Source organism: Scyliorhinus torazame, chromosome 6 (assembly GCF_047496885.1).
Source record: "Scyliorhinus torazame isolate Kashiwa2021f chromosome 6, sScyTor2.1, whole genome shotgun sequence".
In the NCBI taxonomy this organism is placed as follows: domain Eukaryota; kingdom Metazoa; phylum Chordata; class Chondrichthyes; order Carcharhiniformes; family Scyliorhinidae; genus Scyliorhinus; species Scyliorhinus torazame.
Window position 1 is genome coordinate 8446694 of NC_092712.1, and position 23928 is coordinate 8470621.

At 46.3% G+C, this 23928-nt stretch overlaps 1 protein-coding gene across 5 annotated transcripts in view; it reads left to right on the plus strand.

Moving 5' to 3' along the window:
* LOC140424662 (IQ motif and ankyrin repeat domain-containing protein 1-like) overlaps positions 1 to 20197 on the plus strand; it is a 775223-nt gene extending 755026 nt beyond the window's left edge. For 3 of the 5 annotated variants that reach the window (XM_072507908.1, XM_072507910.1, XM_072507909.1), the window contains one exon: positions 19690 to 20193. In XM_072507908.1, coding sequence (XP_072364009.1) covers positions 19690 to 19852 — 163 coding nt within the window. In that variant the 3' untranslated portion in view covers positions 19853 to 20193. Of the gene's footprint in view, positions 1 to 19689 lie in introns of all 5 variants that reach the window. The other 2 variants (XM_072507911.1, XM_072507913.1) reach the window with 2 other exon arrangements.
* Positions 20198 to 23928: the final 3731 nt, after the last annotated feature.

Sequence of the window (23928 nt, forward strand, 5' to 3'; positions counted from 1 at the left end):
TCTTACCAATGACTTGGTCAGAGATCGCTGGTGAGAGATTGAAGAATTTAAACAACTCCAATTATCGCAAATCGAGGTTTATTGCAAAACCCAGGTCAAAATCATCAAACAGAAGAAAATATAATAAAACCTTAAGCTCTAACACAAACTATGTCTATTCAGGAAGTACTATAACGGACACAACGTAAAATCTTATCGTTACACAATTTTAGCAATGGTACAAAACACAAATCAATTTACCTGGGTTTTTCCTGTGTTCGGCCAGCCACTTTTGTATTGAATCGGTAAGGTTTAAAGTTCCCGCTGGTCCTGCCCCCTTTGAGCCGGTCGGACCTGTCAAGATGGGAGTACCTCCCCTAGGTCCGCCTCCAACTTGGTAGTTTGAGCTTGGCGCGAGCTCCGCCCCCTCCGACCATGGTTCCTGTCAATCAGACCTTCCAAGATGGGAATACCTCCCCTAGGTCCGCCTCCAACTTGGTAGTTTGAGTTTGGCGCGGGCTCCACCCCCTCTGACCAGTGAGTTCCTGCCGGTGGCTTCTGTCAAGATTGGAGTACCTCCCCTAGGTCCGCCTCCAACTTGGTTTTCTCTACCGTTTATCTTTCCGGGCTTTTCCAGCGCAATATACTGAGCCCAGACTGTCTGCTTTTTTAGATAACAAGGTTAAGCTCTCTTGTGAAGATTTTCAAAGTCTTCCATCTGCTCTGGAGATCGCTGCTCTTCTCACCTTGCTGTGTTGATTGGATTCTGCTCTGGTGGAGGCAAAGTCATTTACATCTGCATGGGGCTATGACCATCCCATTGTCCTGCTTGCAGGCAGGCCCCTTTGTATTACCATGCCCCTTTGTCTGTGTTTAATCTTATCTAGCTGTCTGGCTCCTTCTTCCTTGTAGCGCCGGGGTTTTTTTTTTGGAAATAGCCATACACATACCCAGCTCAGCAGGCCAAGCCTGCTGGGAAATTTGGTTATGTTCCAGTCTCTGGATTTTACTCTTGAACAGTCCAAAAAGGGCCAAATTGCCCGAAAACCTTACTGACAGTAGTGGGAAGTTGTGCTTGGAGTCCGAGGAGATAGGAGAGGTGCTAAATGAATATTTTTTGTCCGTATTCACACAGGAAAAAGACAATGTTGTCGAGGAGAATACTGAGATTCAGGCTATTAGACTAGAAGGGCTTGAGGTTCATAAGGAGGAGGTGATAACAATTCTGGAAAGTGTGAAAATAGATAAGTCCCCAGAGCCGGATGGGATTTATCTTAGAATTCTCTGGGAAGCTAGGGAGGAGATAGCTGAGCCTTTGGTTGTGATCTTTAAGTCATCTTTGTCTACAGGAATAGTGCCAAAAGACTGGAGGATAGCAAATGTTGTCCCCTTGTTCAAGAAGGGGAGTAGAGATAACCCCGGTAACTATAGACCAGTGAGCCTTACTTCTGTTGTGGGCAAAATCTTGGAAAGGTTTATAAGAGATAGGGTGTATAATCATCTGGAAAGGAATAATTTGATCAGACATAGTCAACATGGTTTTGTGAAGGGTAGGTCGTGCCTTACAAACCTTATAGAGTTCTTTGAGAAGGTGACCAAACAGGTGGATGAGGGTAAAGCAGTTGATGTGGTGTATATGGATTTCAGTAAAGCGTTTCATAGAATCATAGAATCATAGAAGTTTACAGCATGGAAACAGGCCCTTCGGCCCAACCAGTCCATGCCGCCCAGTTTTTACCATTAAGCTAGTCCCAGTTGCCCGCACTTGGCCCATAACCCTCTATACCCATCTTACCCATGTAACTATCTAAATGCTTTTTAAAAGACACAATTGTACCCGCCTCTACTACTACCTCTGGCAGCACATTCCAGACACTCACTACCCTCTGAGTGAAGAAATTGCCCCTCTGGGCCCTTCTGAATCTCTCCCCTCTCACCTTAAACCTATGCCCTCTAGTTTTAGACTCCCCTACCTTTGGGAAAAGATGTTGACTATCTACCTTATCTATGCCCCTCATTATTTTATAGACCTCTATAAGATCACCCCTAAGCCTCCTACGCTCCAGGGAAAAAAGTCCCAGTCTATCCAGCCTCTCCTTATAACTCAAACCATCAAGTCCCGGTAACATCCTAGTAAATCTTTTCTGCACTCTTTCTAGTTTAATAATATCCTTTCTATAATAGGGTGACCAGAACTGCACACAGTATTCCAAGTGTGGCCGTACCAATGTCCTGTACAACTTCAACAAGACGTCCCAACTCCTGTATTCAATGTTCTGACCAATGAAACCAAGCATGCCGAATGCCTTCTTCACCACCCTGTCCACCTGCGACTCCACCTTCAAGGAGCTATGAACCTGTACTCCTAGATCTCTTTGTTCTATAACTCTCCCCAACGCCATACAATTAACTGAGTAGGTCCTGGCCTGATTCAATCTGCCAAAATGCATCACCTCACATTTATCTAAATTAAACTCCATCTGCCATTCGTAGGCCCACTGGCCTAATTGATCAAGATCCCGTTGCAATCCTAGATAACCTTCTTCACTATCCACTGTGCCACCAATCTTGGTGTCATCTGCAAACTTACTAACCATGCCTCCTAAATTCTCATCCAAATCATTAATATAAATCACAAATAACAGTGGACCCAGCACCGATCCCTGAGGCACACCACTGGTCACAGGCCTCCAGTTTGAAAAACAACCCTCTACAACCACCCTCTGTCTTCTGTCGTCCAGCCAATTTTGAATCCAATTGGCAACCTCACCCTGGATCCCGTGAGCTTTAACCTTCTGCAACAACCTACCATGCGGTACCTTGTCAAAGGCTTTGCTAAAGTCCATGTAGACAACGTCTACTGCACTGCCCTCATCTACCTTCTTGGTCACCCCCTCAAAAAACTCAATCAAATTTGTGAGACATGATTTTCCACGCACAAAGCCATGCTGACTGCCCCGAATCAGTCCTTGCCTCTCTAAATGCTTGTAGATCCTGTCTCTCAGAATACCTTCTAGCAACTTACCTACTACAGACGTTAGGCTCACCGGTCTGTAGTTCCCAGGCTTTTCCCTGCTGCCCTTCTTAAACAAGGGCACAACATTCGCTACTCTCCAATCTTCAGGCACCTCACCTGTGGCTGCCGATGATTCAAATATCTCTGTTAGGGGACCCGCAATTTCCTCCCTAGCCTCCCACAACATCCTGGAATACATTTCATCAGGTCCCGGGGATTTATCTACCTTGATGCGCTTTAAGACTTCCAGCACCTCCTCCTCTGTAATATGCACACTTCTCAAGACATCACTATTTATTTCCCTTAGTTTCCTAACATCCATGCCTTTCTCCACCGTGAATCCCGATGAGAAATATTCATTCAGGATCTCACCCAACTCTTGTGGCTCTGCACATAGATGTCCTTGTTGATCCTTAAGAGGTCCTATTCTGTCCCTAGTTACTCTTTTTCCCTTTATGTATCTGTAGAAGCTCATTGGATTCTCCTTTCCATTATTTGCCAAAGCAATTTCATGTCCCCTTTTTGCCCTCCTGATTTCCCTCTTAACTCTATTTCGACAATCTCTATACTCTTCAAGGGATCCACTTGATCCCAATTGTTTATGTACGTCATATGCCTCCTTCTTCTTTTTGACCAGAGTCTCAATATCTCAAGTCATCCAGGGTTCCCTACTTCTACCAGCCTTGCCCTTCACTCTAAAGGGAATGTGCTTACCCTGAACCCTGGTTAACACATTTTTAAAAGCCTCCCATTTACCAGCCGTCCCTTTGCCTGCCAACAGTCTCCCCCAATCTACCTCTGAAAGTTCCTGTCTGATGCCATCAAAATTGGCCTTGCCCCAATTAAGAATTTTAACTCTTGGGCCAGACCTATCATTCTCCATAGCTATCTTAAAACTAATGGAGTTATGGTCACTTGTCCCAAAGTGATCCCTCACTAACACTTCTGTCACTTGCCCTTCCTTATTTCCCAAGACGAGGTCAAGTTTTGCCCCCTCTCTAGTCGGTCCATCCACATACTGAATGAGAAATTCCTCCTGAATACACTCAACAAATTTCCCTCCATCCAAGCCCCTAATGCTATGGCTGTCCCAGTCAATGTTGGGCAAGTTAAAGTCCCCTACTACTACCACCCTATTATTCTTGCAGCTATCTGTAATCTCCTTACATATTTGCTCCTCAATTTCCTGCTGACTATTTGGGGGCCTGTAGTACAGTCCTATCAAGGTGATCTCTCCCTTCTTATTTTTCAGTTCCACCCATATAGACTCAGTGGGCGAACCCTCGGATATATCCCCTCTAAGTACTGCCGTGGTGTTCTCCCTAATCAAAAACGCCACTCCCCCTCCTCTCTTGCCTCCTGTTCTATCCTTTCTATAGCATCTGTACCCCGGAACATTGAGCTGCCAGTCCTGCCCCTCCCTTAGCCATGTTTCAGTCATAGCTATAATATCCCAGTCCCATGTGCCCATCCATACCCTGAGTTCATCCGCTTTGCCTGTCAGGCCCCTTGCATTGAAATAAATGCAGTTTAATGTAGACTTTCCTTGCTCTCTGCCCTGCTTTCTCTGGTCATGCTTTACACACTCTCCCTTCCTGCCTTTTGTTTCCGTCCCCACTGACTTCCTACATCGGTTCCCATCCCCCTGCCACATTAGTTTAAACCCTCCCCAACTGCACTAGCAAACACACCCCCGAGAACATTGGTTCCGGTGCCACTCAGATGCAGACCGTCCGATTTGTACAGGTCCCACCTCCTCCAGAACCGGTTCCAATGTCCCAGGAATTTGAAACCCTCCCTCTTGCACCATCTCTCAAGCCACGTATTCATCCTAGCTATCCTGTCATTCCTACTCTGACTATCACGTGGCACTGGTAGCAATCCTGAGATTACTACCTTTGAGGTCCTACTTTTTAGTTTAATTCCTAACTCCCTAAATTCAGCTTGTAGGACCTCATCCCGTTTTTTACCTATATCGTTGGTGCCTATATGCACCACGACAGCTGGCTGTTCACCCTCCCCCTCCAGAATGCCCTGCAGCCGCTCCGAGACACCCTTGACCCTTGCACCAGGGAGGCAACATACCAACCTGGATTCTCATTTGCGTCCGCAGAAACGCCTGTCTATTCCCCTTACAATTGAGTCCCCTATCACTATAGCTCTGCCACTCTTTTTCCCGCCCTTCTGTGCAGCAGAGCCAGCCACGGTGCCATGAACCTGGCTGCTGCCACCTTCCCCTGGTGAGCCATCTCCACCAACAGTTTCCAAAACGGTAAATCTGTTTTGGAGGGAGATGACCGCAGGGGATCCCTGCACTGCCTTCCTACTCTTCCTCTGTCTGTTGGTCACCCATTCCCTATCTGCCTCAGTAATTTTAATCTGCGGTGTGACCAACTCACTGAATGTGCTATCCACAACTTCCTCAGCATCGCGGATGCTCCAAAGTGAGTCCATCCGCAGCTCCAGAGCCGTCAAGCGGTCTAACAGGAGCTGCAATTGGACACACTTCTTGCAGATGAAAGAGTCAGGGACACCAGAAGGGTCCCTGAATTGCCACATCTCACAAGAGGAGCATGACACGGGTCTGAGCTCTCCTGCCATGAATTAAACCTGAAGTTAAATTTGAACTACACGACACAGCTAAGAGAAAGTCAAAGAGAGAAAAGAAAAATCACTTACCAGTCACAAGCCAATCACTTACCTGCTGGCTGTGATGTAATTGCTCCCGAGACTCCCTCACAGCTCTGCTTCTCTGCACCTCCTTAAGATGAGCACCAAATTCCCTTAACTAGTTAATTTTTTTTAAAAATTCTTTTTTTGGAAACTCAACCCCAAACACCAAACTCCAAAAAACACAGCCCTCACTCACCTCTTACCCGAACTCAGCCTTACCCAAACTCAGATACACTCTGTTTGCTTCCAGCACTCCTTTTCTAAAGGCACTTCAGCCACACCTTTTGTATCCTTCCTGATTTACAGTCAGCCAATAGGCCTGCTCCCGGAACTGAACTCCCGAAACTAACGGCTGACCTGCAAGGTAAGGAACTTTTTAAACAGCACTTACCTCTCCCAGCAGCACTTGCTCCCTGTGGCCGCTCCCGGCACTGAACTCCCGAAACTAACGGGGGTTTGATAAGGTTCCCCACGGTAGGCTACTGCAGAAAATACGGAAGCATGGGATTCAGGGAGATTGAGCAGTTTGGATCAGAAATTGGCTAGCTGGAAGAAGACAAAGGGTGGTGGTTGATGGGAAATGTTCAGACTGGAGTCCAGTTACTAGTGGTGTACCACAAGGATCTGTTTTGGGGCCACTGCTGTTTGTCATTTTTATAAATGACCTGGAGGAGGGTGTAGAAGGATGGGTGAGTAAATTTGCAGATGACACTAAAGTCGGTGGAGTTGTGGACAGTGCGGACGGATGTTACAAGTTACAGAGGGACATAGATAAGCTGCAGCGCTGGGCTGAGAGGTGGCAAATGGAGTTTAATGCAGAAAAGTGTGAGGTGATTCATAGAACAATTATTCACAGAATTTACAGTGCAGAAGGAGGCCATTCGTCCCATCGAGTCTGCACCGGCTCTTGGAACGAGCACCCTACCCAAGGTCCACACCTCAACCCTATCCCATAACCCAGTAACCCCACCCAACACTAAGGGCAATTTTGGACACTAAGGGCAATTGATCATGGCCAATCCACCTAACCTGCACATCTTTGGACTGTGGGAGGAAACCGGAGCACCCGGAGGAAACCCACGCAGACACGGGGAGAACGTGCAGACTCCACACAGACAGTGACCCAGCCGGGAATCGAACCTGGGACCCTGGAGCTGTGAAGCGATTGTGCTATCCACAACGCTACCATGCTGCCCACGGATTCATTTTGAAAGGAATAACAGGAAGACAGAGTACTGGGCTAATGGTAAGATTCTTGGCAGTGTGGATGAGCCGAGAGATCTCGGTGTCCATGTACATAGATCCTTGAAAGTTGCCACCCAGGTTGAGAGGGTTGTTAAGAAGACGTACGGTGTGTTAGCTTTTATTGGTAGAGGGATTGAGTTTCGGAGCCATGAGGTCATGTTGCAGCTGTACAAAACTCTGGTGCGGCTGCATTTGGAGTATTGCGTGCAATTCTGGTCGCCGCAATACAGGAAGGATGTGGAAGCATTGGAAAGGGTGCAGAGGAGATTTACCAGGATGTTGCCTGGTATGGAGGGAAGATCTTATGAGGAAAGGCTGAGGGACCTGAGGCTGTTTTCGTTAGAGGGAAGAAGGTTAAGAGGTGACTTAATTGAGGCATACAAGATGATCAGAGAATTTGGATAGGTGGACAGTGAGAGCCTTTTTCCTCGGATGGTGATGTCTAGCACGAGGGGACATAGCTTTAAATTGAGGGGAGATAGATATAAGACAGATGTCAGAGGTAGATTCTTTACTCAGAGAGTAGTAAGGGCGTGGAATGCCCTGCCTGCAACAGTAGTGGGCTCGCCAACACTAAGGACATTCAAATGGTCATTGGATAGACATAGCAAATGTGGTCCCTTTGTTCAAAAAGGGGAGCAGAGACAACCCCGGCAACTATAGACCGGTGAGCCTCACGTCTGTAGTGGGTAAAGTCTTGGAGGGGATTATAAGAGACAAGATGTATAATCATCTAGATAGGAATAATATGATCAGGGATAGTCAGCATGGCTTTGTGAAGGGTAGGTCATGCCTCACAAACCTTATCGAGTTCTTTGAGAAGGTGACTGAACAGGTAGATGAGGGTAGAGCAGTTGATGTGGTGTATATGGATTTCAGTAAAGCGTTTGATAAGGTTCCCCACGGTAGGCTATTGCAGAAAATACGGAGGCTGGGGATTGAGGGTGATTTAGAGACGTGGATCAGAAATTGGCTAGCTGAAAGAAGACAGAGGGTGGTGGTTGATGGGAAATGTTCAGAATGGAGTTCAGTTACAAGTGGAGTACCACAAGGATCTGTTCTGGGGCCGTTGCTGTTTGTCATTTTTATCAATGACCTAGAGGAGGGCGCAGAAGGGTGGGTGAGTAAATTTGCAGACGACACTAATGTCGGTGGTGTTGTCGACAGTGTGGAAGGAATAGCAGGTTACATAGGGACATAGATAAGCTCCAGAGCTGGGCTGAGAGGTGGCAAATGGAGTTTAATGTAGAGAAGTGTGAGGTGATTCACTTTGGAAGGAATAAGAGGAATGCAGAATATTTGGCTAATGGTAAAGTTCTTGGAAGTGTGGATGAGCAGAGGGATCTAGGTGTCCATGTACATAGATCCCTGAAAGTTGCCACCCAGGTTGATAGGGTTGTGAAGAAGGCCTATGGAGTCTTGGCCTTTATTGGTAGAGGGATTGAGTTCCGGAGTCATGAGGTCATGTTGCAGCTGTACAAAACTCTGGTACGGCCTCATTTGGAGTATTGCGTACAGTTCTGATCACCGCATTATCGGAAGGACGTGGAGGCTTTGGAGAGGGTGCAGAGGAGATTTACCAGGATGTTGCCTGGTATGGAGGGAAAATCTTATGAGGAAAGGCTGATGGACTTGAGGTTGTTTTCGTTGGAGAGAAGAAGGTTAAGAGGAGACTTAATAGAGGCATACAAAATGATCAGGGGGTTAGATAGGGTGGACAGTGAGAGCCTTCTCCCGTGGATGGAAATGGCTGGCACGAGGGGACATAGCTTTAAACTGAGGGGTAATAGATATAGGACAGAGGTCAGAGGTAGGTTCTTTACGCAAAGAGTGGTGAGGCCGTGGAATGCCCTACCTGCAACAGTAGTGAACTCGCCAACATTGAGGGCATTTAAAAGTTTATTGGATAAACATATGGATGATAATGGCATAGTGTAGGTTAGATGGCTTTTGTTTCGGTGCAACATCGTGGGCCGAAGGGCCTGTACTGCGCTGTATCGTTCTATGTTCTATGTCTAACCTACAGCAAGATCTGGACAGGTTGGGCGAGTGGGTAAATCAATGGCAGATGCAGTATAATTTGGAGAAATGTGAGGGTATTCATTTTGGAAGCAAAACAGGAAGGCAGATTACTACCTGAATGGTTGTAAATTGGGAGAGGGGAGTGTGCAGCGGGACCTGGGTGTCCTTGTGCACCAGTCGCTGAAGGTAAGCATGCAGGTGCAGCAGGCGGTAAAGAAGGCTAATGGTATGTTGGCCTTCATTGCGAGAGGTTTCGAGTATAGAAGCAGGGATGTGTTGCTGCAGTTGTACAGGGCCTTGGTGAGGCCACACCTGGAGTATTGTGGGCAGTTTTGGTCTCCTTCTCTGAGGAAGGATGTTCTTGCTGTCGAGGGAGTGCAGCGAAGGTTTACCAGACTGAATCCAGGGATGGCGGGACTGTCATATGAGGAGAGATTGAATCGGTTCGGATTGTTCTCGCTGGAGTTCAGAAGAATGAGGGGGGATCTCAGAGAGACTATAAAATTCTAACAGGACTGGACAGGGTAGATGCAGGGAAGACGTTACCAATGATGGGTGTGTCCAGAACCAGGGGTCACAGTCTGAGGATTCAGGGTGAACCATTTCGGACAGAGATAAGGAGACATTTCTTCACCCAGAGAGTGGTGAGCCTGTGGAATTCATTACCACAGGAAGTAGTTGATGCTAAAACTTTGAATATATTCAAGAGGCGGCTGGATATAGCACTTGGGGAGAATGGGATCAAAGGCTATGGGGAGAAAGCAGGATTAGGCTATTGAGTTGGATGATCAGCCATGATGGTGATGAATGGCGGAGCAGGCTCGAAGGGCCAAAAGGCCGCCTCCTGCTCCTATCTTCTCTGTATCTATGTATCTAACTTGCACGGTAACCTCAAGAGAATGGTGAACAAGGACTCCCAAGTCAGCTTTGTGCTTTCGATTTCCTAGGTATTTCCCCATTTAGAAAATAGTCTATGTCTCTATTTCTCCTTCTAAAATGCATAACCTCACATTTTTCCACATTGTATTCCATCTGCCACTTCATTGCCCACTCTCCTAGCCTGTCCAAGTCCTTCTGCAGCCCCCCTGCTTCCTTAATACCACCTGCCCCTCTACAGATCTTTGTATCATTTGCAAACTTAGCAATAGTGCCTTCAGTTCCTTCTTCCAGATCATTAATGTATATTGTGAAAAGTTGTGGTCACAGCACAGACCCCTGAGACACACCACTCAGTTGGACGGCACGGTAGCACAGTGATTAGCACAGTTGCTTCACAGCTCCAGGGTCCCAGGTTCGATTCCCGGCTTGGGTCACTGTCTGTGCGGAGTCTGCACGTTCTCCCCGTGTCTGCGTGGGTTTCCTCCGGGTGCTCCGGTTTCCTCCCACAGTCCAAAGATGTACAGGTTAGGTGGATTGGCCATGATAAACTGCCCCGAGGTTAGATGGGGTTACTAGGTTACGGGGATAGGGTGGAGATGTGGTCTTAGATAGGGTGATCGTTCCATGGGCCGGTGGTCACTCAATGGGCTGAATGGCCTCCTTCTACACTCTAAATTCTATGATCTATCTCAAACCATGTTTGATTAGAAGGTTGATAAAGAACAAGAGCAGGTAATGGGTGCAGCGGTTATCGTTATTTTAGGAAAGTTGTTTGAATTACAGCAGAAAGATTCTGAGATAAAGCAATTGTTTCAGAAAGCATATTTAAAAATAGAATGTGTGTTTACCATAGTGTAGTCTCATTGACTCATTAGAAATAATGTATTAATGAGAGAATGGAGATTTTTACATATTCAGGCAGATGACAAATGGGCAGAAGTTATAGATATAACTATAGAGTCATAGTCACAGAGTCACCGAGGTTTACAGCATGGAAACAGGCCCTTCGGCCCAGCTTGTCCATGCTGCCCAGTTTTTACCACTAAGTTAGTCCCAAGTGCCCACATTTGGCCCATATCCCTCTATACCCAGCTTCCCCATTTAACAGTCTAACTGTTCATCAATTGGTATTGCCGGTGGGTTATAGCAAGGAGGTGTTTTGGGTAGTACATGAGCAGCCAGTAGGCAGTCATTGAGGAGTGAGGAAAACTCAAGCAAAAACACAGAACTATTTTAGATTGAGATTTATTGTCACACGTACCAAGGTACAGTGAAAAGTGTTCTACGTACAGTCCAGGCAGATCGGTCCATACGTGAAAACAGAATGTATGATAAATATTTATTGGCCTGTAGTGGAATTTTGCCTTATGTGTCAAACATGTCAGGTAATAGGGAAACCTCAGGCGCTAATCAAACCAGCACTTCTAATACCCATTCCAGCATTTGAGGAACCTTTTATTAGGGTCCTAATTGATTATGTGGGACCCCAGCATAAAACAAAAGGTGGGAATCAATGTTTGTTGACCACAGTGGATGTGTCTACTAGATTTTCAGAGGCCATTCCAATAAGAAACATTAAAGCTAAGAGGGTTGTAGAGGAGTTAACCAACATGTGACGAAAAAAGAGGTGGATAAGAAATCACAAATTTGTATTTTTGTTAGTGGGGAGAAAGTATTGGTCTTGTTATCAATAGTAGGTGAACCAGTAAAAGCAAGATTTAATAGTCCTTCTCAAAATGAAAGGAAATCGATTGAGGTGAATTATTTGATAAGAACGCCAGATAGAAGGAAAGCTGAGTGTGTCACGTTAATATGCTCAAAAGGTATTTTGATACAGAAGGAATGAGGGAAGAGGTGTTATTATTGTAAATCAGTGAGAAGAGATAAATCTGGATGATTCTGAATTTGACATTCCTAAAATTAGATTGCCCAATGCGGAAGCAATAAGAAATTGGGATAAATTACTGATTTACCTTCCAAAGGAAAATCAAAATGACCTAAAAGAGTGATTACAGTCACATATAGCTGTATGTGGGAACAAATTGGAATCTACAGAAGTAATTATACATGATGTAGGTGCAGGAAATGGTATCCCCATTAAACAACATCCAAACAGGTTCAATCCACTAAAGTTAACAAAGGTACAAAAGGAGATTGACAGCATGCTTAAGAATGATATCATCAAAGTCAGTTGCAGCGATTGGAGCTCACCTATTGTGATGGTACCAAAACCGGATGGAACACAACAATTGTATATGGCCCATAAAAAGGTCAACGCAGTTATGAAGTCAGATTTGTACTCCATTCTTCATTCAGAAGACTGTGTTGAAAAGGTGGAACAAGCAAATTTTATTACACAACTTGACTAACTTAAAGAATACTGATAAATACCCTTATCAGACAGGGCAAAGGACAGTTTGGCTTTTGTGATGCCTAATGGTCTGTATCAAGTGAAAGTTATCTTCTTTGTGGAATGAAGAATGAGGCAGCAACATTCCAAAGATTAACCAAAGAACAAGGAACAAAGAAAAGTACAGCACAGGAACAGGCCCTTCGGCCCTCCAAGCCAGTGCCGAGCATGCTGCCCGACTAAACTACAATCTTCTACACTTCCTGGGTCCGTATCCCTCTATTCCCATCCTATTCATGTATTTGTCAAGCTGCCCCTTAGATTTAGCACGTTTAGCACGACTGTTTAGCACAGGGCTAATTCGCTGGCTTTGAAAGCAGACCAAGGCAGGCCAGCAGTACGGTTCAATTCCCGTAACAGCCTCCCCGAAAAGGCGCCAGAATGTGGCGACTAGGGGCTTTTCACAGTAACTTTATTGAAGCCTACTTGTGACAATAAGCGATTTTCATTTTTCATTTTCAAATGTCACCATCGTCCCTGCTTCCACCACCACCTCCGGTAGCGAGTTCCAGGCACCCACTACCCTCTGTAAAAACCTTGCCTCGTACATCTATTCTAAACCTTGCCCCTCGCACCTTGAACCTATGCCCCCTAGTAATTGACCCCTCTACCCTGGGGAAAAGCCTCTGACTATCCACTCTGTCTATGCCCCTCATAATTTTGTATACCTCTATCAGGTTGCCCCTCAACCTCCGTCGTTCCAGTGAGAACAAACCGAGTTTATTCAACCGCTCCTCATAGCTAATGCCCTCCAGACCAGGCAACATTCTGGCAAATCTCTTCTGCACCCTCTCTAAAGCCTCCACATCCTTCTGGTAGTGTGGCGACCAGAATTGAACACTATACTCCAAGTGTGGCCTAACTAAGGTTCTATACAGCTGCAACATGACTTGCCAATTCTTATACTCAATGCCCCGGCCAATGAAGGCAAGCATACCGTATGCCTTCTTGACTACCTTCTCCACCTGTGTTGCCCCTTTCAGTGACCTGTGGACCTGTACACCTAGATCTCTCTGACTTTCAATACTCTTGAGGGTTCTACCATTCACTGTATATTCCCTACCAGCATGAGATCTTCCAAAATGCATTACCTCACATTTGTCCGGATTAAACTCCATCTGCCATCTCTCCGCCCAAGTCTCTAAACAATCTAAATCCTGCTGTATCCTCTGACAGTCCTCATCGCTCTCCGCAATTCCACCAACCTTTGTGTCGTCTGCAAACTTACTAATCAGACCAGTTACATTTTCCTCCAAATCATTTATATATACTACAAACAGCAAAGGTCCCAGCACTGATTCCTGTGGAACACCACTAGTCACAGCCCTCCAATTAGAAAAGCATCCTTCCATTGCTACCCTCTGCCTTCTATGACCTAGTCAGTTCTGTATCCACCTTGCCAGCTCACCCCTGATCCCGTGTGACTTCACCTTTTGTACTAGTCGACCATGAGGGACCTTGTCAAAGGCCTTACTGAAGTCCATATAGACACCATCCACTGCCCTACCTGCATCAATCATCTTTGTGACCTCTTCGAAAAACTCTGTCAAGTTAGTGAGACACGACCTCCCCTTCACAAAACCATGCTGCCTCTCACTAATACGTCCATTTGCTTCCAAATGGGAGTATATCCTGTCTCGAAGAATTCTCTCCAGTAATTTCCCTACCACTGACGTAAGGCTCACCGGCCTGTAGTTCCCTGGATTATCCTTGCTACCCTTCTTAAACAGAGGAACAACATTGGCTATTCTCAAGTCCTCCGGGACATCACCTGAAGACAGTATGGATCCAAAGATTTCTGTCAAGGTCTCAGCAATTTCCTCTCGAGCCTCCTTCAGTATTCTGGGGCAGATCCCATCAGGCCCTGGGGACTTATCTACCTTAATATTTTTCAAGACACCTCATCTTTTTGGATCTCAATGTGACCCAGGCTATCTATACACCCTTCTCCAGACTCAACATCTACCAATTCCTTCTCTTTGGTGAATACTGATGCAAAGTATTCATTTAGTACCTCGCCCATTTTCTCTGGCTCCACACATAGATTCCCTTGCCTATCCTTTAGTGGGCCAACCCTTTCCCTGGCTACCCTCTTGCTTTTTATGTGCATGTAAAAAGCCTTGGGATTTTCCTTAACCCTATTTGTCAATGACTTTTCGTGACCCCTTCTAGCCCTCCTGACTCCTTGCTTAAGTTCCTTCCTACTTTCCTTATATTCCACACAGGCTTCGGCTGTTCCCAGCCTTTTAGCCCTGACAAATGCCTCCTTTTTCCTTTTGACAAGGCCTACAATATCTCTCGTTATCCAAGGTTCCTGAAAATTGCCGTATTTATCCTTCTTCCTCACAGGAACATGCCGGTCCAGAATTCCTTTCAACTGACACTTGAAAGCCTCCCACATGTCAGATGTTGATTTACCCTCAAACATCCGCCCCCAATCTATGCTCTTCAGTTCCCGCCTAATATTGTCATAATTAGCCTTCCCCCAATTTAGCACATTCACCCTAGGACCACTCTTATCCTTGTCCACCAGCATTTTAAAACTTACTGAATTGTGGTCACTGTTCCCGAAATGCTCCCCGACTGAAACTTCTACCACCTGGCCGGGCTCATTCCCCAGTACCAGGTCCAGTACAGCCCCTTCCTGAGTTGGACTGTCCACATATTGTTTTAAGAAGCCCTCCTGGATGATCCTTACAAACTCTGCCACATCTAAGCCCCTGGCACTAAGTGAGTCCCAGTCAATATTGGGGAAGTTGAAGTCTCCCATCACAACAACCCTGTTGTTTTTACTCTTTTCCAAAATCTGTCGACCTATCTGCTCCTCTATCTCCCGCTGGCTGTTGGGAGGCCTGTAGTAAACCCCCAACATTGTGACTGCACCCTTCTTATTCCTGATCTCTACCCATACAGCCTCACTGCCCTCTGAGGTGCCCTCCCGTAGTACAGCTGTGATATTCTCCCGAACAAGTAGCGCAAGTCCACCTCCCCTTTTACATCCCCCTCTATCCCGCCTGAAACATCTAAATCCTGGAACGTTTAGCTGCCAATCCTGCCCTTCCATCAACCAGGTCTCTGTAATGGCAACAACATCATAGTTCCAAGTACTAATCCAAGCTCTAAGTTCATCTGCCTTACCCGTAATACTCCTTGCATTAAAACATATGCACTTAAGGCCATCAGACCCGCTGTGTTCAGCAACTTCACCCTGTCTGCTCTGCCTCAGAGCCATACTGGCCCTATTCCCTAGTTCTCACTCAATTCTTTCACCTTCTGACCTATTGCTCCCGTGCCCACCCCCCTGCCATACTAGTTTAAACCCTCCCGTGTGACACTAGCAAACCTCGCGGCCAGGATATTTATGCCTCTCCGGTTTAGATGCAACCCGTCCTTCTTATACAGGTCACACCTGCCCCAGAAGAGCTCCCAGTGGTCCAGATAACGGAAACCCTCCCTCCTACACCAGCTGTTTCGCCACGTGTTTAGCTGCTCTATCTTCCTATTTCTAGCCTCACTGGCACGTGGCACAGGGAGTAATCCCGAGATTACAACCCTCGAGGTCCTGTCTTTTAACTTTCTGCCTAGCTCCCTGAACTCCTGCTGCAGGACCTCATGCCCATTCCTGCCTATGTCGTTAGTACCAATATGTACAACAACCTCTGCCTGTTTGCCCTCCCCCTTCAGGATGCCCTCTACCCGTTCGGAGACATCCTGGACCCTGGCACCAGGGAGGCAACATACCATCCTGGAGTCTCTTTCACGTCCACAGAAGCACCTATCTGTGCCCCTGACTATAGAGTCCCCTATGACTATTGCTCTTCTGCGCTTTGACCCTCCCTTCTGAACATCAGAGCCAGCCGTGGTGCCACTGCTCTGGCTGCTCCTGTTTTCTCCTGATAGGCTATCCCCCCCGACAGTATCCAAAGGGGTGTACCTGTTCGAGAGGGGGACAACCACAGGGGATTCCTGCACTGACTGCCTGCCCTTTCTGGTGGTCACCCATTTCTCTGCCTGCACCTTGGGTGTGACCACATTTATATAACTGCTATCGATGACGCTTTCCGCCACCTGCATGTTCCTAAGTGCATCCAACTGCCGCTCCAACCGAACCATGCGGTCTGTGAGGAGCTCCAGTTGGGTGCACTTCCTGCAGATGAAGCCATCCGGGACGCTGGAAGCCTCCCGGACCTGCCACATCTCACAGTCAGAGCACTCCACCCCTCTAACTGACATTGCGTCAATTAATTAGTAAATTAAATTTAAACGTTAAAAAAAAAAGTTACTGTTAACTATCTGTTTCCTAGCACTAGATTTCAATTATAAATGCAAAAGCTAAATATAGTACTCTCCGATCTCTGGCTTAGATACCCCTCTAAATTATAATTAAGTAATTATGTTTAATTAGTTACCAATGCTTAATTTTTTAAATTTAGTGTAGATTCCCAACCAGCCACTCAGGTCACAGCTTTTCTGTCACTTCAGTCCTCCCCCCCCCCCCCCACCCCCCCACACCCCCCCACCCCCACACACACAATTTGTAAAGGAAATAACAGTAAAAATGACTAAAGATCACTTACTTACCTTCTGAGGGTCTCAGATGCTCTCAGGTTCTCTCCCTGCTGATTGTAAGTTACACGCCGGAAGAAAGAGAGAGAACAAAACAGTAAGGAAAAAGCACCGTCTCCCACTCTGCACCGAATTACCTCACTGCACCAAATTACCAAGTTCCAAATTCCCACTCTGGATGTGTCTCACTCAGGCTGTGTCTCTTTGACCTGCGCAACAAGGTCATTTCTGGACTAAAGAGTTGTGCCGTCTCCATTGACGATTTGGTGGTATTCAGTGAAACATGGAAGGAGCATTGGAAACATTTAAAGGAATTACTCGATCGACTGCACAAGGCTGGATTGGTGGTACATTTAGCTAAAAGTGAATTTGCAAAAGCTCGTCACATTCTTAAGCCGCACAATTGGACATGGTCAGGTGGCCCTTTGTGCACTGGTACAGGCTTGGAGGGCTGAAGGGCCTGTTGCTGTGCTATACTTTTCTTTCTTCTTCTTAGTTCTTTGAATGTGAAAATGAAAGCTATTGGTAAGTTTCCAATACCATCAGCAAGGTGGTTTATGCTGGTAATCCGTGCCACATTTTAACAGTTTGGTTGCTTCACTGACTGAAATTCTGAAAAAGCACCGGAAATTTCAGTGACGATCAGAATGTCAGGAAGCATTCAATAATCTGAAAACTGTGTTCTCCACCGCACCAGCATTTCTTTTTTAATTTTTCCAATTAAGGGGCAATTTAATAATAATAATTGCTTATTGTCACAAGTAGACTTCAATGAAGTTACTGTGAAAAGCCCCTAGTCGCCACATTCCGGCGCCTGTTCGGGGAGGCTGGAATGGGGATACAACCGGGCTGCTGGCCTTGTTCTGCATTACAAGCCAGCTGTTTCGTCCACTGTGCTAAACCAGCCCCTAGCGTGGCCAATTCAATTACCCTGCACAACCTTTGAATTGTGGCTGTGAGACCCACGCAGACACGGGGAGAATGTGCAAACTCCACACAGACAGTTACCCGCAGCCGGGATCGAACCTGGGTCCTCAGCGTCGTGGGGCAGCAGTGACTCCGGCCGGGATCGAACCTGGGTCCTCAGCACCGTGAGGCAGCAGTGCTAACCACTGCGCCACCGTGCTGCCCTCACACCAGTGTTAATCACACCTAATGCCAAGAAATGTAGGATGGCAATTGATGCGAGCAATGTAGGTGTTGGTGCTGCACTGTTACAGGAAGACAACAAAATAATTGAAAGGCCTGTTGGTTATTTTTCTTGGAAACTATTTATCAAAAAAAGTGTTCGACTATCAAAGAGGAGACATTTTCACATTTATGTTGCTGACAATTCATCAGAGACAACTGTATATACAGACCATAATTAACGCTCGAAATGCAAGACTTTTTGATGGAGTTTATTGTTACAACCATTTAACTTAAAAATTATGCATGTAGCAGGAAGAGAAAACTTCATTGCAGATGCTTTATCACGACTGTGAAATGTGAGAACGCTGGAACGTTCAAAGGTAGAAAAGAGAGACTGAAATGGACGATACTCATTTTTAAGTTTCCATGTTTAAATGTAATGTGATATGTATCTTATAGAGTATTAGCTATGTTCAGTAATGAGAATTTTTTAGAGTTAAAAGGTTTTGGGAAAATGAAGCCATCTGTTTCTATACCATGTTCCTTTTTTTTAAGTGGGGGAAGTGTCAGGAATGCAGGAATTTCAGACATATTACATTATAGGTGCAGTAAGGGTTAAAGATCTGAGTTAGTGTGTGTGAGACTGCTGCAGTCATGTTTCAAAAGAACCCTGGTTCAAAAGGCAAGTATATTTTGGGAGCTGGGTGTAATTAAGGCATCATAAAAAGCTTGGGCTAATGCACTGCGTTAGTAATAAAGTTATTTTTAATATATCACCTCCCTATTTTTCTTGAAATCACTCCTAAAGTGACATTTCCTTTCCTAACAGTATTAGAGAATTAAAATAAAATATTGGGGTTTCTGTTCAGTATTTTAGACATTGTTGGGGTCTGATCCTGGATCGTAATAAAATGCATTGAGATGCCTGTTGACATGGGGTATGAAATGCTTGAATGAAATGTTTGATTTTATAAGGTATTAGTGGTTGAAATTATCTAAATGCATTGAATGGGTTTTTAATCACTGAATATTTATTTTAAATAGTTAAATTACCAATAGACAATTCGAACTTGATTTTATTTTATCTCACTATGGACCCTGAGATCTGCATGTGGTGGATACTGGGTGAGTTGGCATGGAGGGCATTAAGGTAAAGGGTGGCAGGCATGAGTTAGCATGTGTTGGCATGCAGGTGTCAAATGGAATGGGGGGTTGTTGAAGGTTCATTGCTTGCAATAGGGGCAATAAAGGGCCATGAGGTGCGTGTAGGTAGAGGGACATTGGTTGGTGTGGAGTATATGAAGGGCCATGGGGAAGGGCACGCGATGGACATGAATGGCGTGTTGGGGGGGTGATAATGTGAGGGATGTGAAGGACGTTTTCTCCCAAGCCGAGCTTGTGGAGTCGGGAATTTTTCCAATTCTCTGCTCCCGACTTGAGAGCGAAAGTTGATCCCAATATCGCAGCTCGTGCCGAACCAGGATGTATTTTAAATAAAGCTTCAGCTGAACCTCTTTGCTTTTGTATTTTACCTCTATTTGTAAAGAAAAGGATCCTGTTTACTATTTAAACGCTTTTTCATCTTGTCACAAAGGGTTTGTATATCTACACTCCAGGGTCTCTGTGTTCCTGTACCACCTTTATCACTCGCTTTGACTTCGTCTCTGTTTAGTTGATGATATTTCAGTGAAGCGTTCTGCACTATTTATCAATACAAAAGGGATTATATACACATGGGTGTTATTGTTTGTGTCCTTTGTAATGCTAGGTTCACGTCATTGATTCGACCTGGAGATGGACCAGAATATTCCCGCAATGAATTCTCTCCAATAAGAATAGAGAAATTCCAACTGATTTTGATAACCAAACTGCTGAATCTTCCTGAGGAACTGCTCCACATCTTCTACCCAATTCAAATTGTCATCAAGTAACCAATGTTCTGAAGAGGGTACTGAATATCACTGAAGAGTATGATTGGGATCCTTCCCAGCACTAAATTCTACATTTACTGTCCTGATATTCTTCTTTATTAATATCAATGAATATTTTAGAAGCATCAACAATTCCAGCAACAATCTATCGGAAGAGAAACTAGAACAATTCAGTGACTTTGAACTTTTGCATCTTTTTTACAAAGAAGCTCAGATTTTCAGCGATTGTCATATCAATCAGAGTTATATTTTATGGCAAAATAAAAAGCGGAAGAATTTTCCAGCTTAAATGTTTCCACCTCCCTATCTTGTTTCCCGTTTTCTGGGATGTTCTACAAACCGAGATCAATACTTCAAAGCTGGAGATCTGCAATAAAATCCGAGAATGCTGGATGCCCTCAGCAGGTCTGGCAGCGTTTGTGGAGAGGGAAACCGCGTTCCAGGGCGGGATTCCCCGTTGCCCGATGCCGCTATCGTAATCGGCGATCGGACGGAGAATCCCTGTTTCCAGGCGATGCCTGTTTCCAGATGCTCCACCCCCTCCAAAACGGGGATTATGCCGCTCGCCGTTGGGATGGCCTCAGGACGTTATTTGAAGGCCCTTCCCCGAGGCTCCACCCCCGGAGGGCCGAGTTCCCGACGGTGCGGGACATGTGTGCTCTCAGTTTATGTAAATCCAGCATGGCGGCTGGGTGTCGGTGAGGGCTGGGGGGGGACTGGTTGGGGGTGGCCTGGGGGTGGCGAGGGGTATCTAGGGGGGCACGATCTGGCAGATCAGGGTCCGCACACGACCGGCACAATGTTGTACGGCACGACGGCTGCAGGTCGTCGACATGCGCAAACACAGCCACGGAGCCGCCAATTCTCCAGGCGTTTATATCCGGAAGGCCGTTCGTTTTCGTGGCATGGCTGCTAGCCTCACACCAGTCGGAGGATCGGTGCGGGGGGCGGTGCCAATTTTTGCGTCGTAAAGCCAGACACTTCCTCCGGACATAGCCTCAAAATGGGAGAATACAGCCCAGAGCTCTGAAGGATCTTACAGACTGGAAACATTGGTCTGGATTCTCCCACAATGGGGCTATATCCCCACGCCGGCGAAAAACTCCCCAGTTTCCTGCAAAAAATACAGAGCGATTCTCTTACCTGCAGGGGACCTGGAGAGCTTCTCGCAGCTTTGGCTGCGGATACGGGTCCCCGCACCTCCGGTTCCGAGTCCGTGTATGCGCACGGTGGCGGCTTCCAGCGGCCTCGCCGAGCGCCATGGCGGACTCGGACTGCGGACCATCATGATGAAACAAGGTCCCCCCGATCGGCCCCGCGCCCCTGCACCGGACCGGCCCGATCACCGCCCATAAGACCTCCTCTCGGTGCTGGATTCGCCCCCCCCCCCCCCAGGGCGGCCGCGGACTGAGTCCGCAGCCACCGCGCGAGAGTCCTGACCGGCCGTCCATGGTTAGAACCACACCGTCGGGAACTGGGCCGGTCGGGTGCGGAGTATCGTTGGGAGGATCTCTGGCAATGGCCCCCCCAGCCGCCCGGCGCGATTCACGGATGAGCAATTCTCCGGGGCCTGGAGAATCGCCGGAACGGTGTCGGGCGTGATTGGGTCGCGAACGTTGATTCTCCACCCCCATCCCGAATGCAATTTTGGTGCGGGGCTGCAGAGAATCCAGACGGTTAACTCTGTTTCTCTCACCGCAGCTGCTGCCCGGACTGCTGGCTGTAATTCAGCATTTTCTGCCCTTTGTTCCACAAACCAAGCATTGACCAAACATCTAATATCCCCTCGTGTTGTTTGGGGCCAGATTTGATTTGCTAATGCTCCTATGAAATGCTTTGGGATGTTGTACTAGGTTAAAGGACCATACCAGTTATTGTTTTATCCATCTACCAGATCATCTTCAGTGCTCCACTCGCATGTTCTGGGATGGTTATCAACTCTCCATCACTCCTGGTCACAGCTGGGAGAATCAGTCATCCGAAACCGCAGCTTTCTCCAAAATACAGAAGAGGTTTGTTTGAAAAACATTGTTTCCTGTCAGGCAAAACGTGGTGATTTCACCTGAACCCTATCCATTCAGGAACAAGCCCCGTGACCTCGGCAGTGTGAATGCAGCTTGCATCTCTAAACACACAACTATCACTAAAACACATCGTGTGGTTGTAAATCACATTGCTGTTTCTGGAAACTTGCTGACTGGGCCTGGGGTTCGTACACTACAAACGCGACTCCACAGCAAAAGGAAAGCTCCTCACAGTCAGTGGCAGTGTCTGAATGAATGGACGGTCTCTTTGTGAAGAGCTTGAGTGTTAGGATAGTGGCTGAATGGTCTGACCAAACCCCTTTGGAATGGACAGGTACACCCGAGTATTAAAGTTCATGAGTAAACAGCAGCTGTTTCAATACAGTGCTGGATCTGGAGAGAGGAAAATAAAGCGCAATGTTGTAACTTAATCACTTCATCTGCCAATATGTGTGATTCCATCTGACAATCTAACCTCACTACTAGCAGTTTGTATTCCGTATGACTTGAGTTTCAGTGACGTCTGCTCCTTGTTCCCAGTTTTTTTTGGGAACACCGAACAGTCACAATAGTCGCACATTAGCATTCAATTCATTGTCAGCATGTGGGTGTCAATGACAGTCACAGAATAGGAAGAAATCTTACACCAGGTTAAAATTCAACAGCTTTGTTTCGAATCACTAGCTTTCGGAGCACTGCTTCTTCCGCAGGTCATTCACCTAATGAAGGAGCTGTGCTCCGGAAGCTAGTGATTCAAAACAAACCTGTTGGACTTTAACCTGGTGTAAGACTTCTTACTGTGCCCACCCCAGTCCAACGCCGGCATCTCCACATCATTGCAGTCAAGGAATGGTCAGAGAACAGAATGATGGAATTCAGCCCATCGAGCTTGTTCTGGCTGACTAACAGAGGGTTCGTCACACTCCCCAGGTTTTCTAGATAACCTTGCAAATATTTCCACTTCTGCAGGTGTGTTATAAAGGCCAGAACGGACTCGGGGGAATCATCACGAGGTCTCCCCGTTTTATTACCCTGAGAAATCTTCCTTGTGGAAACAAATGGTTCTCTTCAGTAAACCTGAAGCGTATGATGTGAGTGGAGAAGACTGGGCCAATATACAGATTGCATTCCTTCTTCCGGGTCAGTAACGCTGACTGAGATGGGAAACAGAGAGTGATATTGCAATGCCCCAACATTCAGCGTGATTAAAAAGCCTGACCTACCCAAATGCCCCGAAGCAAAAAAAGTAGTTGACTTGGTGAAAACAACTGACTCAAAACCCTCTGTTATACTCCAGAGAAACCGTTTTAATTCGGCGGGGAAGACCCCGGGGAATCTGTCACCAAACCTTTGGCCGGATTCCAGAAATGTACAGCACATTGTGAGTTCGGACCATCCCTGACCGAAATGCTGCAAGAAAGATTGGTGTGCGGAATAAACAATGTGACCATTCAGAAAAAGGGATTGGCAGTGTGATTATTGCAGCAATTTTAGATATATTGCATTATAGTTGGTTCAGTAAGGGTTAAAAGCCTGGGTTAGAGGGCAGCACGGTGGCACAGTGGTTAGCAATGCTGCCTCACAGCGCTGATGACCCATGTTCGATCCCGGCTCTGGGTCACTGTCCATGTGGATTTTGCACATTCTCCCCGTGTCTGCATGGGTTCACCCCCACAACTCAAAGATGTGCAGGGTAGGTGCGTTGGTCACGCTAAACTGCCCCTTAATTGGAAAAACAGAATTGGATACTCTAAATTTATACAAGCCTGGGTTAGTGTGCGTAAGACTGCTGCAGTCATGTTTGTAAAAGCCCTGCTTTAAAGGACAAACACTTTGACAACAGAGATGCAATTAAAGCATCGTAAAAATGAAATGTTCATTCATTTCAAGCATGTATATTGTTTAACTGAAGTAAGGCTCAGGGAATCTTGTTTATATAAAGAAGGTTACCTGGGAAGTAGATAATCAGAGACATTTATTGTGTTGAACTTTAGTAAGATGGGGTAGTTAATAGGGGAGCCGGGGCAGAAGCAGTCAGGTCTGTCATTGGGG